Raw genomic sequence first — 17,636 nt, forward strand, 5'->3', positions numbered from 1 at the left:
GCGCTGGGAGTTGGAGACTGGAGCTGTTCCTATTCGGCCATCTTGCTCCGCCCTGTCTTTAATTTCTTACAATAATGTTTCATATCTTTCAGTGTAGAAGTCTTTAACCCCCTTGGTTAAGTTTATTCCTAGGTAGCTTATTATGTATAAGCTATTATAAATGAAATAGTTGAGAAATATCTTTTTAATTTTTTATTTAGATTTTGATCAAAATTTCTATTTCTAGGTTTTCTGTTTCTATCAAATTTAGTATCGGATTTGTTTTTCTTAATTTCCTATCAGTATTTATAGGTAATTTTCCTTGCAGTGATTATCTTGGTACACAATCATCTTGATTATTAAAATCCTGGTACTAATTTATTTTACCTTTGACTTCTTGCTTTCTTCTTTCCTGTTAATACAAATTCTCCACAAGTTACCCCATGCTAGCAAGGTGCCTTCTCACACTCATTTTCCAAGTCCTTTCTTTCAATTCCTTAGGAGCCAGGGTTCTAATTTCCTCAACCTAAGGTTCTCATCAGGGTGGTACCCCCACCCTTTGTTGTTCTACCCCTTCCACCACAGTCCCTTCATCTGTGAAATTCCCACTTGACTCTGCTGAGGGCGGACTCTAGAGATGCCTTTAGTGTTTTCCCCACTTAAATGAAGTTGCTAATGCTCTCTTTCTCTGGTTTTGTCATAGCTTGTGCTCTGGGTGATGTATTTTTGTTCTTTGTTAAACTGTGTGGTTTTCAGAGGTGTGTGGAGAGATTTGAATTTAGCTGAATATCATTATCCTATGGGAAATTGGAAGCTGTGTGACTGGTATTAATGCAACAGTCCCTAGAAACTTTATAAAATTAATCAGGAAATAAGGTGGGTTGGAGGGTGGGAAGAAACAAAAATAAGCCAAACTTTCAGCACATCAGCATTCATCATAAGATCAACTGCTCTCTGATCCCTTCCTCATAGCTGTTTGGTGCCTATTGTCCCAAAATCACATAGACCCATGAAGATTATAGTTCTTCTTAACTGTTGTGTAGATAACAACTTGAGAATTATGAAATGTTAAGTTTTCCATTTGAGACATTCTTTTAGGTCCTGCACACCAATAAGGTCTGAAGCACCTGATAAGGAGCTGACTCACCAAGGAATGCGGTTTCCATATCCAAATAATATCCCCCTTATTCCAGCAAATCAACAATCTCAATTTTCTAGCATCTTCCCCTCCACTATCCCATTAAAAACCCCAGCCCAGAACTCACTGGGGAGAAGAATTTGAGTTTCCTTTCTGTCTCTTCATTTGGCTGCCCATTGATAATTAAACTGTTTCTCTGCTGCAAACTCTGCCACCTCAGTATACTGGTCTGTTACTCTTCAGCAAGCATACAAACCTGTTGGTCCTACAACATGAATACAGGTAGTAACACATCTGGAATTCATACTTTACTCATTTAATCAATTTGTGCAGATCTGACTGCAGAAGTTCTATTCTATTCTTTCCCCCCTACTTTGTACTTATTTTTCCTGAATCATTTTCTACAATATAACAGTCTAAAGTGAATCTGTATATCTGAGATAAAATATTATGAGAAATCTTTAGTTTTAAGTTTTGAAATTCCTTCATAAAATATTTTATGACTTCATTTTATCTTTATGAAACAATTCCTCATTATTTAAAATTGACGATAATAATAAAAACCAAGTATAGTGTTTGTATGCCTCTCAGTAGAGGTCAACTTCTTTGTACCTCAAGACATGACACCCTTGAAGTCATGTGGCTCTCTACATTCCAATAGTCTAAGGGCCTTTACCAGGAGATATTTCTGAATCCAGTGGGGTACATTTACAGAATAGTTTCACTGGTTCTGTACCTAGTAATAGTAGTTTTCAACCTTGCTGCATATTATTATTTCCTGTGGAGCTATGAAGAAACTCAATGTTTAGTCTGTACCCTGGACCCATCATTAAATCAGAATTTGTGGAGGCAGGGACCCAGACATCACTATGAGGCTTGGGTAGAACTCAAAATGAGGCCTTATAAGTACTACTGACTCATGTACTTACACTATGATTTGCATACATCCACACTTGAGAACCACTAGTGAGTTTTGAGACTTCTCAATGCTTCCTATAAACGTTTGAAGAAACATGGTTCTAAAATATTGTATTTCTTGAATTCTAACACATAGCTATATTTTTGAGATTTGGAGTAAAAGCAAAATATTCAGTAGTATCAATTAATGCCGAGGAAAAACAATATCTAGTTAGATGTAAATCCACACTAGTCACTGCTACTTTTAGAAACTGACTGGAGTCCTAAACTGGGGGAAAAGAAACTGGTTTGGAACTTTCAAAGCTTCACTAAGTAAATTACAGAAAATCAATTCCTTCTTTATTTTTAGCCAGAATTATGATTTTGATGGCCTTTAAGGCAGGACTGCAGATGAGCTGCAATTGAATTATCTAGAAAATATCCTGAGAGAGTCCGGTTGAGTAGGTTTGTGGGTGAACTTTAGAATTGGTGTGCTTAACAAACCACCAGGTGATTCTTATGCACCAATAATATGCAAGAGCACATTCCAAAGACACTTGATAGAAGGTTTCAGGAATTCTAATTGTCTCAAACCTTGAGAGGCACAAGTGGAAATGATCCAGGGCTTTATTTTCATGGCATTAACAAAGAGTGTGGGGAAGAAATCACCTTACCAACCTATGGTTGAAGAAAAATGATGGAGAAAGTGCTCATATGTCACACAAATTGTTTTCTTTAAACCATTTGGTAAGATTAGTTGTATTATCATATTTATAAATCCATTTACAGTATTCTTTCTTGTAGATTTTCAACAGCAGTCACAGGAGGATCAAAATTCATCTTATGCATCTCTAAGATGCTTTTATCCCCTTAAGATGAATCTCATGGTGGTATTTGCCAGTTTTATAACTACCAGTCGAATATATTCAGTGTCATAAAATAAATTTTAAAAAATTATTTATAGTCAAACATATATTTTTCTTAGAGAAGTTGTTACTCAATATATATGACTCCATTCATCAGAATTTCTCCACAAATACTCTATGTTCCTTAATATTTTGAACCAAGGATCCATTTGAGAATTTGATGAGACAGGCTTAGAATTCTTACCAACTGAACACATTTAAATGAAATAACAATTTCTATATATTGTTAGGGAATCTATGGACATCCCACAAAGCTCCTAAGGTCCACAGCTTATAGTTTAAAAAGTTTGTGTCTAAGACATGTAGTATCTCTACTAATTTATAATTTAATGAGATTCTATATATTTTCCAGGTACCTATACAAGAATGAAATCCGTGCACTAGATAAGCAAACATTTAAAGGACTCATATCTTTGGAACATCTGTAAGTAATAGAAACTCTTTTATTAAATCACTCATGGTGATGGTTCAAATAGACAGCTTTTTAAATGCCATTATGTGATAGTTGAACAATTATTTTAAGCTTTGCCATGTGGCTTGAATGACTGAATATCTGCCATCAGTTGGATAAAAATCAGAATGTATGACTGTGTTGGCATAAGGATGGGAAGACAGACAGAACTCAGCTGGAATTCCAGCACTGCATTTATTACTTGTGTGACATTGGGCAGCTTACCCTCTGTGAACCTTTGTTTCCAAATCCTGAAATGCACATATTTCTGTGGTGCATGTTAAGGTATTGCATGCAAAGAGCAATAATGTTTAAGAAGCAAAAATGTTTATTACTTGACATAAAATAGGCTTTTTATAGAAGGTAATTTATAGCTGTGACTATAATTTATGAAACAAGTTCAAACTTTTAACTGACATTAGAACTTCCAAAACATGGGATATACCTCTCATTTTACAGATAATAAAATTAAATTCAATGTTAGTTAAATGATTTGCCCCAAATTAAGAGTCTGTATTATCATTATTATTATTTTTGAGGCAGAGTTTCTCTCTGTTGCCCAGACTGGAGTGCAGTTGTCCCATCACAGCTCATCCACCTCTTGGGTTCAAGTGATTCTTGTGCCTCAGCCTCCCAAGTAGCTGGGATTACAGGTATGCTCCACCATGCCTGGCTAATTTCTATATTTTTAGTACAGACAGGGTTTTACCACATTGGCGAGGCTGGTCTCGAACTTTTGGCCTGAAGAGATCTGCCCACCTAGGACTCCCAAAGTGCTGAGATTATAGGCATCAGCCTCCATGCCCAGCCCTGTAGCATTATTATTACAACTCAAACTAACTGCTATCTTAGTGTACTTTTTAACATTTGGTACTTTATGAAAACCTCAGATTCACCATCATAATTTCAATATCAAAAAGTCATATTGTATATTAATACTGCTACTAAACTGCAATTTGATGTTTTATTCAGAGATTTCTCTCAATTACAAGTGTTTGAAATACAAATACTAATTAGATAATTTAAAAGATTTTTCCCATTTTTCACAACCTATGGGATAGTTCTGAAACTCAGATATGTAGAATGCAGTCTGGTTTTTAAGTATTGGCAAGATTTCTGTATATCAGAAGTTTTTGATCCTCAAATTTGTTTCCATATTCAATGTGGCTTCTTAATTTCAAAACATGATTTTAAATTATTTCTGTAATAAATATGGTTAGAAGAAATCTAAATTTCTTTTTCATAGAAGGCTGAAGGTTATAGTATTAAAACACAGTCAACCAATCAAAAAAAGTTTTTTAATTGCCTTTGCTCTACTTTTGCCTCTTATTAATTTCCTTTTACATGACTGCTATGGTTGAAACTCATGCTGAAATTTAATTGCCATTGTATCAGCATTAAGAAGTGGGAACTTTAAGGATTGATTAGACCACGAAAGGTAATGAGTAGATTAATGTTGTCACTGTGGAAGTGAGTTTCTTATGGTGGGAGCAAGCTCTTTATCATGGGGGTGGGTTCCTTACAAAAGGACAAACTAGGATCCTTGTTGCTCTCTCTCTCTCTTGCCCTCTCTTACCCGTTTGCCATGGGATTATACTGCAGGAAGGCCCTTAAAGGACGCTGGGCCTTCAATCTTAGAATTCCCAGCCTCTGGAATTGTGAACCAATGAATTTCTGATCATTATGAATTACTCCATCTGTGGTACTCTGTTATAGCTGCACAAAATGACTCAGAAAGAGAATTGGTACAAAAGAGTAGAGTGTTACTGTGACAAACACCTGAATATTTGGAAGTGACTTTGGAACTGGATAATGGGTAGAAGATGGAAGAATCTGGAGAAGCAGGACAGAAAAAGCTTGTATTGCCATGAATAGATCATTAAGGGCAATTCTGGTGAGGGCTCAAAACAAAAGGAGAGCTGTAGGGAAAGTCTAAAACTTCTCAGAGGTTGCTTAAGTAACTATGATCAGAATGCTGGTATAAATATGGACAGTAAGGCAATTCTGATGGGGTCTTTGACAGAAATGAGGAACAAGGTAATGGAAACTGGAATAAAGGCCATTATTTTCTAACGTGGAAAATAACTTGGCTGAATTTTGTCCATACCAGAGGGCTTTATGTAAGGGTGGATTTAAGAGAATGAATTGGGACATCTGGTGGAATAAATTTCTAAGCAAAAAGTTGAAGGTGCTGCACAGCTTCTATTAAATGCCTAGAGTAAAATGTGGGAAGAGATGAATGATTTAAAGATGACATTTTTAATTAAAACGGAAGTGGAAACTAAAAATATAGAAAATTCACAGCCTGGTCAAGTAAAGAACAAAAAAAGTGCAAGGGTGCAGCCAATTGATCCTTTGATAAAGGGATTAGTGTAGATAAAAGAAGTCAGGTACCATTCATCAAGACAATGGGAGAATGACACCCAATTCATTTCAGAGATCTTTGAGGCAGCCTCAAGAGAGCAGCTCATCATGCCTGAAAAAAATCAGCATTCACTACCCTCCACCACCTTAAGTCTCTGCCCCCCAAATTCCTAAGCAGTGCTCCTTGGTCACCTCAGCTGTCACTCGAGTGGGCTCAGGTGTGGATTATGCCCTAATTTGAAGAATGCAGGTGGTAAGCCTTGGCAGCAGATGTATGTTTTAGTATATATTTGTAAACCTAACATGATACGTCTTTAAACTTATTGGTTAAGAACATCTTTAAAAAACATTTTATATGCTTGTTTACAGAATTCATAGAATGGTAAACAGTCCAATTCACTGTAATAAGTCAGCTCACAATACATCTTTGAAGTAACATACATTGATTCATCTTTTAAACGTGGATATATAAACTCCTCACATTATGGCTTAGAACACAAGAGCAAGGGACATCTTTAAAAAGCATGTCTTAAACATGTGATTAAAAAGTTCACAGTGTTAAACAGTTTAATTGATTTTAATAAAGTGCTTCACAATGCATCTTTGAAGTAACATGCCCAGATTTATATTTTCAGTGTGTGTGTGTGTGTATATCTATATATATAAAACCCCTCACAATAACGCAATAAACTAAATGGTAAGGAACATCTTTTAAATGAGTATTTGTACATTTGTTTACAGAATTCATTGTTTGGGAAGCAGTTCAATTCACTGTAATAAAGCAGCTTACAATGCATCTTTGAAGTAACACACTCATTTCATGTTTTCAGTGCGCATATATAAACTTCTCACAGCAAGGCATTAAACTAAATGATGAAGAACATCTTTAAAAAGCATATTTTATACACTTGCTTACAGAGTCCGCAGTTTGGTATTAATTCTGCAGATGCACAGAATGAGTGGGCCACGGGGTCAAAAATGGTCTCCACCTAGATTTCAAAGGATGTCTTGGACAGCCTGGGGCCCCAGGCAGTGCCTTTTCACAGGAGCAGAGCCATTGCAAACAGCCCCTGTGAGGGCAATGCCTAGTGGAATAAAGGGAGTGGGACTGCCACCAAGATCCCAGAACTATTGAGCTGCCAATGTGCATTGTGAGCCTGGGAGAGCTGCAGGCAAAAGACTTCAACCCATGAGAGCTTTGGTTGTGCTGAGCCATAGGACTTGGGCTGCTTGAGGCCTTGGGGGCCCAACCCCTACCCCACCTTGTCCAGGAGGCAGGACACGGAGTCAAGGAAGATAATTCTAGAGACTTACGATTTAATGTTGTTTACCCTGTTGGATTGTGGACTTATTTGGGACCAGTTGCTCCTTTTTTCTCACCTGTTTTTCCCTAGACATAGATAGGAATGTCTGTTCTATGCATGTCCCACATTGCATTTTGGAAGCATGTAACTGATTTTGATTTCACAGGCTCACAGCTGTAGGGAAATTTGCCTCAGGATGAATTATGCCTTGAGTCTCACCCATATCAGATTTATTTAAAGTTTTGTCTATCTTTTATTGTTACTACTATTATTATTTCAATAGTTTTGAGGGGGACACGTGGTGTTTGGTTACATGAGTAAGTTCTTTAGTGGTGATTTTTGAGATTTTGGTGCACCCAACACCCGAGCAGTGTACACTGCACCCAGTGCATAGTCTTTGATCCCTCACCCCCGCTTCCATCCTGACTCCGAGTACCTAGAGTCCATTATATCATTCTAATGCCTTTGTGTCCTCATAGCTTAGCTCGCACTTGTGAGAACATATGATATTTGGCTTCCGCTTCTGAGTTTCTGCACTTAGAATAATGGTCTCCAACTCCATCCAGGTTGCTGCAAGTGCCATTATTTCATTCATTTCTATGTCTGAGTAGTATTCCATGGTATATATACACCACATTTTCGTTTTCCACTTGTTGGTTGATGGGCATTCAAGCTGGTTCCATATTTTTGCAATTGCAAATTGTGCTGCTATAAACATAGCTGTGCTTGTGTCTGTTTTATGTAATAACTTCTTTTCTGTAGATACATACCCAGTAGTGGGATTGCTGGATCAAATGGTAGTTCTACTTTTAGTTCTTTAAGAAATCTCCATACTGTTTTCTGTAGTGGTTGTATTAGTGGTTGCCCCACCAGCATTATAAAAGTGTTCCTTTTTAACCACATCCACACCAACATCTGATATTTTTTGTTTTCTTAATTACATTATGACCATTCTTGCAGGAGTAAGGTAGTAGCGCATGGTGGTTTTGATTTGCATTTTCCTGATATTGAGTGATGTTGAGCATTTTTTCATACATTTGTTGGTCATTTGTATACCTTCTTTTCAGCATTGTCTATTCATGTCCTTAGCCCACTTTTTGATGGGATTACTTGCATTTTTCTGACTGATTTGTTTTAGTTCCCTTATAGATTCTGGATGGTAGTCCTTTGTCAGATGCGTAGGTTGAAAATATTTTCTCCCACTCTGTGGACTGTCTTTTACTCTGCTGATTACTTATTTTGCTGTGCAGAGGTTTTTAGTTTAATTAAGTCCTATCTATTTATTTTTGTTTTTGTTGCATTTACTTTTGGGTTCTTGGTCATGAAATCTTTGCCTAAGCCAATGTCTAGAAGAGTTTTTACAATGTCGTCTTCTAGAATTTTTATGGTTTCAGGTCTTAGATTTACATCTCTGACCCATCTTGAGTTGATTTTTGTATTAGATGAGAAAAGGATCCAGTTTGATTCTTCTACATGTGGCTTTCCAATTATCCCAACACTATTTGTTAAATAGGATCTCCTTTCCCCACTTTATGTCTTTGTTTGCTTTGCTAAAGATCAGTTGGTTATATGTATTTGGCTTTATTTCTGAGTTCTCTATTTCATTCCATTGTTCTACTTGCCTGTTTTTATACCAGTAGTACCATGCTGTTTTGGAATTTATAGGCTTGTAGTGTAGCTTATAGTTACATATTGTGATGCTTCCAGATTTGTTCTTTTTGCTTAGTCTTGCTTTTGTGGGCTCTTTTTTGGTTCCTTATGAATTTTAGGATTGTTTTTCATAGTTCTATGAAAGATGATAGTGATATTTTGATGGGAATTGTATTGAATTTATAGATTGCTTTTGGAAGTATGGTCATTTTCATAACACTGATTCTACCCATCTGTGAACATAGGATGTGTTTCCATTTGTTTGTGTCATCTATGATTTCTTTCAGCAGCATTTTTTTGGTTTTGTTTTAGAGATCTTTTACCTTTTTGGTTAGGTATATTTGTAAGGTTTTTTGTTTTGTTTTGTTTTGTTGTTTTTTTGTGTGTGTTTTGTTTTTCAGCTGTTGTAAAAGGGGCTGAGTTCTCAATTTGGTTCTCAGCTTGGTCACTGTTGGTGTATAGCAGTGCCACTGATTTCTGTACATTGATTTTGTATTCTGAAAGTTTACTGAATTCATTTATCAGATCTAAGAGCTTTTCGGATGAGTCTTTAGGGTTTTCTGGTACAATCATATCATTGGCAAACAGCAACAGTTTGACTTTGTCTTTACTCATTAGGATGCCCTTTCTTTCTTTCTCTTGTCTGACTACTCTGGCTAGGACTTCCAGTACTATGCTGAATAAAAGTGGTGAAAGTGAGTGTCCTTGTCTTGTTCCAGTTCTCAGTGGTAGTGCTTTCCGTATAATGTTGGTTGTGGGTTTGTCATAGATGGCGTTTATTACCTTAGGGTTATGTCCCTTCTATGCAAATTTTGCTGAGGGTTTTAATCATAAAGGATGCTGAATTTTGTCAAATGCTTTTTCTGCACCTACTGAGATAATAATATGATTTTTTGTTTTAATTCTGTTTATGTGGTGTATCACATTTATTGACTAGCGTATGTTAAACCAACCCTATATCCATGGTATGAAACCCACTTGATCATTGTGTATTATCTTTTTGATATGTTGCTGGATTTGGTCAGCTAGGTTTTTGTTGAGGATTTTTGCATCATGTTCATCAAGGACATTGGTCTGTAGTTTTCTTTTTTTGTTACATCATTTCCTGGTTTTGGTATTATGGTAATAGTGGCTTCATAGAATGATTTAGGGAGGATTCCCTCTTTCTTTATCTTTTGGAATAGTTTCAGTAGGATTGGAATCAATTCTCACTTGAATGTCTGATAGAATTCAGTTGTGAATCCATCTGATCCTGGACTTTTTGTTGTTGTTGTTGACAATTTTTTATTCAATCTCACTACTTGTTATTGGTCTGTTCAGAGTTTCTGTTTCTTCCAGGTTTAATCTAGGAGGTGTGTATATTTCCAGGAATTTATTCATCTCCTCTAGGTTTTCTAGTTTGTGCACATGAAGGTGTTCATAGTAGCCTCAAGTGATCTTTTGCATTTCTGTGGTATTGGTTTTAATATCTCCCATTTCATTTCTGACTGAGCTTATTTGGATCTTCTCCCTTCTTTTCTTGGTTAATCTCACTAATGGTCGACTGATTTTGTTTATCTTTTCAAAGAACTAGCTTTTTCTTTTATCTTTAGATGTGAGCCTAGATTGTCTGTTTGTACTCTTTTAGATTTTTTGATGTGTGCATTTAATGCTATAAACTTTCCTCTTGGAACTGCTTTTTCTCTATCCCAGAGGTTTTGTGTCACTATCATCATTCAGTGTGAACAATTTTTCAGTTTTCATCTTGATTTAATTGTTGACCCAAAGATCATTCAGGGGCAGATTATTTAATTTCCATGCATTTGTATATTTTTGAGAGTTCCTTTTAGAGTGAATTTCCAATTTTATTCCCCTGTGATCTGAGAGAGTACTTGATATAATTTCATTTTTCTTAAATTTCTTGAGACTTGTTTTGTGGCCTGTCATAATGGTCTATCTTGGAGAATGTTCCATGTGCTGATGAAAAAAATATATATTCTTCAGTTATTGGGTAGAATGCTCTGTAAATATCTGTTAAGTCCATTTTTCCTAGGGTATAGTTTAAGTCCATTGCTTCTTTGTGGATTTTCTGTCTTGATGACCAGTCCAGTGCTGTCAGTAGAGTACTGAAGTCCCCATTATGATTGTGTTGCCATCTATCTCATTTCTTAGGTCAAGTAGTAATTGTTTTATAAATTTGGGAGCTCCAGTGTTATGTGCATATATGTTTAAAATTGTGATATTTTTCTATTGGGCTAATCTTTTTAGCATTGTATAATGTCTCTCTTTGTCTTTTTAAACTGATATTGCTTTATAGTGTGTTTTGTCTGATGTAAGAATAGCTATTCCTGCTTGCTTTTGCTTTCCATTTGCATGAAATCCCTTTTCCCACCCCTATGCTTTATGCTTATGTGAGTCCTTATGTGTTAGGTGGATCTTTTGAAGACAGAAACACTTGGTTGTTGGATTTTTATGCATTCTGCCATTCCGTATCTTTTTTTTTTTCTTGCTCTGTCACCCAGGCTGGAGTGCATGGTGCGATCTCGGCTCAGCGCAAGCTCCACTGCCTCTCGGGGTCATGTCATTCTCCTGCCCCAGTCTCCTGAGTAGCTGGGACTACAGGTGTGGGCCACCACGTCTGGCTAATTTTTTGTATTTTTAGTAGAGATGGGGTTTCACTGTGTTAGCCAGGGTGGTCTGGATCTCCTGACCTTGTGATCCGCCCGCCTTGGCCTCCCAAAGTGCTGGGCCTTCAGGCATGAGCCATCACTCCCGGCCACAATTCCATATCTTTTAAGTGAATCCTTTAGGCCATTTACATTCAATGCTAGTATTGAAATGTGAAGTACTGTCCTATTTATTGTGCTAGTTGTTGCCTGAATATCTTGTTTTTATATCCACTGTGTTATTGTTTTATAGGTCCTATGAGATTCGTGCTTTACAGAGATTCTACTTTGGTGTATTTTGAGGGTTTGTTTCAAGAGCTAGCATTTTTTTGTAGTACTGGGTTGATAGAGGTGAATTCTCTCAGCGTTTGTTTTGTTTGAAATATACTTTATCTCTCCTTCATTTATGAAGCTTAGTTTTGCCGGATACAAAATTCTTGACTAACAATTATTTTGTTCAAGGAGGCTAAAGATAGAACTCCAATCCTGGCTTGCAAGGTTTCTGCTGAAAAATCTGCTGTTAATCTGACAAGTCTTCTTTTATAGACTACCTGGTGCTTTGGCCTCACAACTCTTAAGACTTTTTCCTTCATCTTGAATTTAGATACCATGATAACTATGTAGCTAGGTAATGATCTTTTTGTGTTAAATTTCCTGAGTATTCTTTGAGCTTCTTGTGTTTGGATGTCTAGACCTCTAGAAAGATTAGGGAAGATTTCCTTGATTATTCCCTCAAATAAGTTTTCCAAAGTTTTATATATCTCTTCTTCAGGAACACCAATTATTCTAATGTTCGGTTGTTTAACATAATCCCAAATTTCTGGGAGGCTTTGTTCATTTTTAAAATTTTTTCTTTGTCAGGTTGGGTTAATTCAAAAGCCTTTTTTTTTTTTTTTTTTTAAATTCTGAAGTTGTTACTTCTACTTGTATAATTCTATTGTTGAAAACTTTCCAGTGTATTTGTATTTCCCTAAGTGTGTCTTTCATTTCTAGAAGTTGTGACTGTGTTTTCTTTATGATATCTATTTCTCTGCAAACTTTTCATTCATTTTCTGTATTTTTTAAAAATATCTTTTTCACCTTTCTCTGGTGCTTCCCTGAGTAGTTTAACAATCAACTTTCCGAATTCTTTATCCAGCAATTCAGAGATTTCTTCTTTGTTCAGATCCATTGCGAGAGAGCTAGTGTGAGCTTTTGGGGAATGTTGTAGAAAGTTGTTTTGTCATACTTTCATAATTACTTTTCTGGTTCCTTCTCATTTGGGTAGACTGTTTCAGTGGAAAGATCTGGGACTCAAGCTGCTGTTCAGATACTCTTGTCCCATGGGGTGATCCCTTGATGTGATGTTCTCCCCCTTCCCCTAGGGATAGGGTTTTCTGAGAGCCAGACTTCGGTGACCATTATTTCTCTTCTGCGTCTAGCCTCCCAGCAGGGCTACCGGGCTCTAGGCTGGTGCTGGGGAATGTCTGCAAAGAGTCTTGTGATGTAATCTGTCTTTAGGTCTCCCAGCCATGGATACCAGTACCTGCTCTGGTAGAGATTATAGGGGAGTGAAGTGGACTCTGTCGGAGTCTGTTATTGGAGTTTTATTTAGTGTGCTGGTTTTCCTGAATGTGGTTATGCTAGTGGTGAAGCTGTCATGTGGCTAGAGGATCTGTGGTTAGCTAGGGTGTTGCAGCTGGTGAAATTTGCTGCTGTTTGCTCCTTCTTTGGAGCAGGGTTGTTCTGAGTCGAAATAATAGCTTGAGCTGGTGGCCTCTAGCCAGGAGGTGATACTTTCAAGAGAGTACCAGCTGTGGCAATAGGAGGGGGATATGGGTTTGCCCTACGTTGGTCAGGACAGGTACTTAGGTTTCTCAGGTGATGGGTGGGGCCGTAGAGCTCCCAACAGTTTATGTCTTTTGCCTTTGGCTATCAGGGCGGGTAGAGAAAACCATCAGGTGGGGGCAGGGTTGGGCAGTACCCAGCTCAGACTCTTCTTTGGTGGGGCTTGCTGCGGCCACTGTGGGGGATTGAGGGGGTGGTTCTTTGGCTAATGGAGTTATGTTCCAAGGGGGATTATGACTGCTTCTGCTGCTTCATACAGGTTGTCAGGGAATTGGGGGAAGCCAGCAGTGACAGGCCTCACCCTGTTCCCATAGAGCCATCAAGGCCAGTCTCACTCCTGCTGTGCCCCGTCCATCTGCACTGAGTTTATATCCATGCAGCCTCTGTGCAGGGCTGAGATCTTGCCCCAGACTGCAAGCCTCCTGACTGAGAAAGCAAGTAGGGCTCTCAGGCCTTGCCCCTCCCCACCTGCCTGCACCATTGGCTGGAGCTTCTGTGTTCATTTCTGCACTTTGTGTTCACCCTCTACCCCAGATTTTGTTCAAGAAAGTTCATGCTCACTTGCAATTATTACCAAGTTCAACTAGGAGCTTCCTTCACCCTGTGGCCCCTCCTCAATTCTGCTAGCTGCCTTCCCTTCCTTCCCCAAGGACCTCTGTGAGGTAAGGCTAGGAATGGCTTCCCTGGGCTCAAGCTGGTGACCAGGAGTGCCTAAACGGCTCTTCCTGCTGCTTTTTCTACTTTTATATTTCACTCAGCTCCCTAAATCCCATCCAAGTACTAACCAGGCCTGATCTTGCTTAGCTTCTGAGATCAAACAAGATCAGGCACATTCAGGGTGGTATGGCTATAGACTCAGCTCCTTAAATCCATTTCAGCTACAGGTAAGGTTAAATCCTTCTCTTGTGATCTGAATTTTTAGGTTCCTCAGTGGGAATGCATGTTCAGAGGCTGAATATTCCCCCTCTAACAATTTAGGAACTCACAGTTTTCTGGCTGTCTTACAGCACTTGTAGCAGCAAGCAACTGCTTTCAAAGAGTCTGTGAATTCTTTTGGTTTTCCTCATATGTTTCTGTAGTGATTATTGAAGCAAGAGTTCACAATGTCAGTCTCCAGATGCTGTTCTGTCTGTCCAAATGGGAGCTGCACGTTAATTCTGTTTTCCATCCGTCATCATCCCCGCTACCCACCCATATCTAATTTAAATGAGACTTTGGACTTTAGACTTTTCAGTTGATGCTGGAATGAGTTAAGATTTTGAGGCTATAGAGATGAAATTAACATATTTTGAATGTAAGACAAACCTAAGCTTGAATGTTTGTTTCCTCTGAATATCAGGTTGAAATTTAATTGCCTTGTAGCAGTATTGAGAGGTTGGACCAAGAAGGCTCTGCCCTCGTGAACAGATCAATGCCATTACTGTGGGGGTGAGTTCCACATCTTGGGATTGGGTTCCTTATGAAAGGAAGTGCTTTTCCCCTTTTGGCTCGCTCTCACTCTCTCTTTGCTCTTCTGCCGTGGGATGACATGGGATTGAGGGGACTATTGGCCCCTCAATCTTGAACTTCCCAGCCTTCAGGGTCATGAGCTAATACATTTCTATTCATTATAAATTACCAAGTCTGTGGTATTTATGTTAAAGATCAACACAAAACAAACTAAGACAATGACTAATGAACTATCACTATGATAAAATGTGTGCTTTCATCTTTTTAAAAAATAATTTTAAATTGTGTAATGCTTTAGCTAATGTTTACTATATTGCTAAATCATCACATTAACCAATCAAGTATACATTTTTAAATAAAGACAAAATGGAAAGCCCTTATCACTGTGATGTTTTTCATCAAATATATTTACAGATGGCTTATAAAAATTAGCATATGAAAAGTTCTAATTCCCATTTAAAATTCACATAATTCTCAGCAGTAAGTGCTTTATATTCTGATAATAATTACTGGTTTGACTAATATTGAGTAATCCTAGTATTTAAAGCCAAGAAAACAGACATTTTTGCTTTCTATTTTAAAACTGATTCCATGCTATTGGGAATCACTATTCAAAGAGAATTTCTGGTTTCCAAACATGTAATCTATAATCCTTAAGATTTATCATAATTTTAATCATAACTCTGAAAATCAACTTTATTTTAGTATATCTTGGCAGAACAGTGATATATCTTAAGATGCCTGAGATATTTGTTCTTTATACTGTCTGTATTTTAATGTTTCTTACTGTACATCATATGTTTTAAATTAAATTTATTTTTGAGGAAGGCAGAGACAAAAAATAGATCTTTTCAGAGGTCTTGACAGCAGCACAGTATAGAAATGTCAATCCTGCTACAGACATAAATGTCCACAATTAGTATAAAGATACACTTTTTGATTTTCCTATTGTCTTCATGACATAGCCTTTAGCCGTAAAAAGTAGGGTTGTGGGGAGTAAGGAAGGGATATTGAAGAAGGATTTGTCAGCCTTATTCTTTTCTTGATTTTTTGCTGATTGAAAATTTGCCAAACTACATTGGTTTCAAGTATAAGTGTTCTCTTTATGTTGCATTAGGTTATTTTCTATGTGTTGGCTACATCAAGAAAAATTTGGTAAACACAACATTGTCACAGAATAAACAAAAATGTTACTTTAAGCATCAGTGAGGGCTAGGTAGTTCGGAAGAACAACCTGATGTTATATTGATTTTGTCAGTGCAGAAGATAGCATAGGGAGGAGTAATCATCTTGTAAGAATTGTAATCATTGAATTTTTATGAATGAAAATAGATGATAATTTATTATCAGGTCTCGCCTTCCTCCACTGCCTGCAGTATCAGCTAGAGCTTCTGTGCTCATATCTGCACTTCGTGTTCACCCCCCACCCCAGATTTTGTTCAGGAAAGTTCATGCTCAGTTGCATGAAGCGTATATCATACTTTAAAATGAACAGACTTGAGAGGATATAATGAACTTTTACCAAAGGTAAAGACCTTTTGATTAGGTATTATTTTCTCCTTTTACATACACATCCTGTTAGCTGGATGTTTCTACTCTACAAATGGCACAGAGAACTCTTCAATCACTCCACTTTTCAGAACAAGAGTAATCGGTATGTTCTTAGGAAGCACCGTTTACTAATGCTGATGTTAATCAATCATCCTGCTTTCAGTTATTCCTTGTCTACAATTTCTGCCTTTATTTCACTGGTAAAGCTGACATATTTTCATATTTTTATTGATTATCCTTGCCAATAAATTTTTCTTCTTTCTTGCCTCTTTAGTAGGCACCAAATATCTCTTTTGTGAAAATTGTATCTTCTAGCTATGTTCCTCATATGACCTTTGAACTAGAAGAGTTATAATATACTTTGACTAGTCATTATTTCTTTCTTTCTTCCTTCCTTCCTTCCTTCCTTCCTTCCTTCCTTCATTTCTTTCTCTCTTTCTTTCTTTCTTTTTTGAGATGGAGTCTCGCTCTGTCGCCAGGCTGGAGTGCAATGGCATTATCTCAGCTCCACTGCAACCACCACCTCCCGGGTTAAAGCAATTCTTCTCCCTCAGCCTCCCAAGTAGCTGGGATTACAGGTGCATGCCACCACACCCGGCAAATTTTTTGCATTTTTAGTAGAGAAGGGGTTTCACCAAGTTAGCCAGGATTGTCTCAATCTCCTGACCTTGTGATCCTCCCATAGTCATTATTTCTTAACTTACATTTCCTCTCCAGTGTTATATTTATTACCTCTTCTTCTCTTTACCTGTTTACTTATTTCTAAGTGGGATATCTTACTAGAGTACCTTTTTTAGTGCTGAGATTACAGAAATGAGCTATAGCACCTGGCCAACTTCTCTCTCTCTTTTTTTTTTCTTTCTCATAAGGGCATTAACTCCATCACAAGGGCCCTACCCTTGTGATCTAATCTAATTCTATTACCTCTCAAAGGCCCTGTCTCCAAATACTATTATATTTGGGGTTAAGATTTCAATGTATGAATTATATGGAACATAAACATTCAGTCCATAACATACAATAAACTTGCTTTTGTCTATGCTGAGACAAAATTATAAAGTAGGCTTGTTTTGGCTCATTTTGTCACGGTCTCAGGGTAACCTTGTCTGAGGTTGTGTTCTGTTAGGTAATATTTAATAGGAGAATACCATGGACTGCCCCTGAGTGCCAAACCAGTTTTTAAATGTTGAGAATACTCTTTTTTTCTCCCTTTCTTAAAATAAATTAAAGCCTGAAATTCAGAATAAAACATAGACTATTGTGGTGGTAAATGTTCTTTACAAAAGACTTTATTTAATGTAATTTTTTTCCCTCATGATGACTAGCAACTTATTAGTACAAAAAGCACTTTTGATATATAATGTCTGGGAGAGTTTTCATTGAATTATAAAACAGAAACAAGTTTCTGCTTTTGACCATGATGGAATAGGAGAGACCAGATTAATATTCTGCTTA

General features: G+C 37.3%; 1 protein-coding gene across 1 annotated transcript in view; it reads left to right on the plus strand.

The window, feature by feature from the left end:
* The window catches only part of PXDNL (peroxidasin-like), a 371,164-nt gene that overhangs the window by 107,950 nt on the left and 245,578 nt on the right, over window positions 1–17,636 (plus strand). The window contains exon 4 of the mRNA XM_011962239.1: window positions 3,293–3,364. Within this exon, the coding sequence (XP_011817629.1) occupies window positions 3,293–3,364 (72 nt within the window). The remainder of the gene's footprint in view (window positions 1–3,292; window positions 3,365–17,636) is intronic.

This window comes from Colobus angolensis, unplaced genomic scaffold, assembly GCF_000951035.1.
Source record: "Colobus angolensis palliatus isolate OR3802 unplaced genomic scaffold, Cang.pa_1.0 Scaffold586, whole genome shotgun sequence".
In the NCBI taxonomy this organism is placed as follows: Eukaryota; Metazoa; Chordata; class Mammalia; order Primates; family Cercopithecidae; genus Colobus; species Colobus angolensis.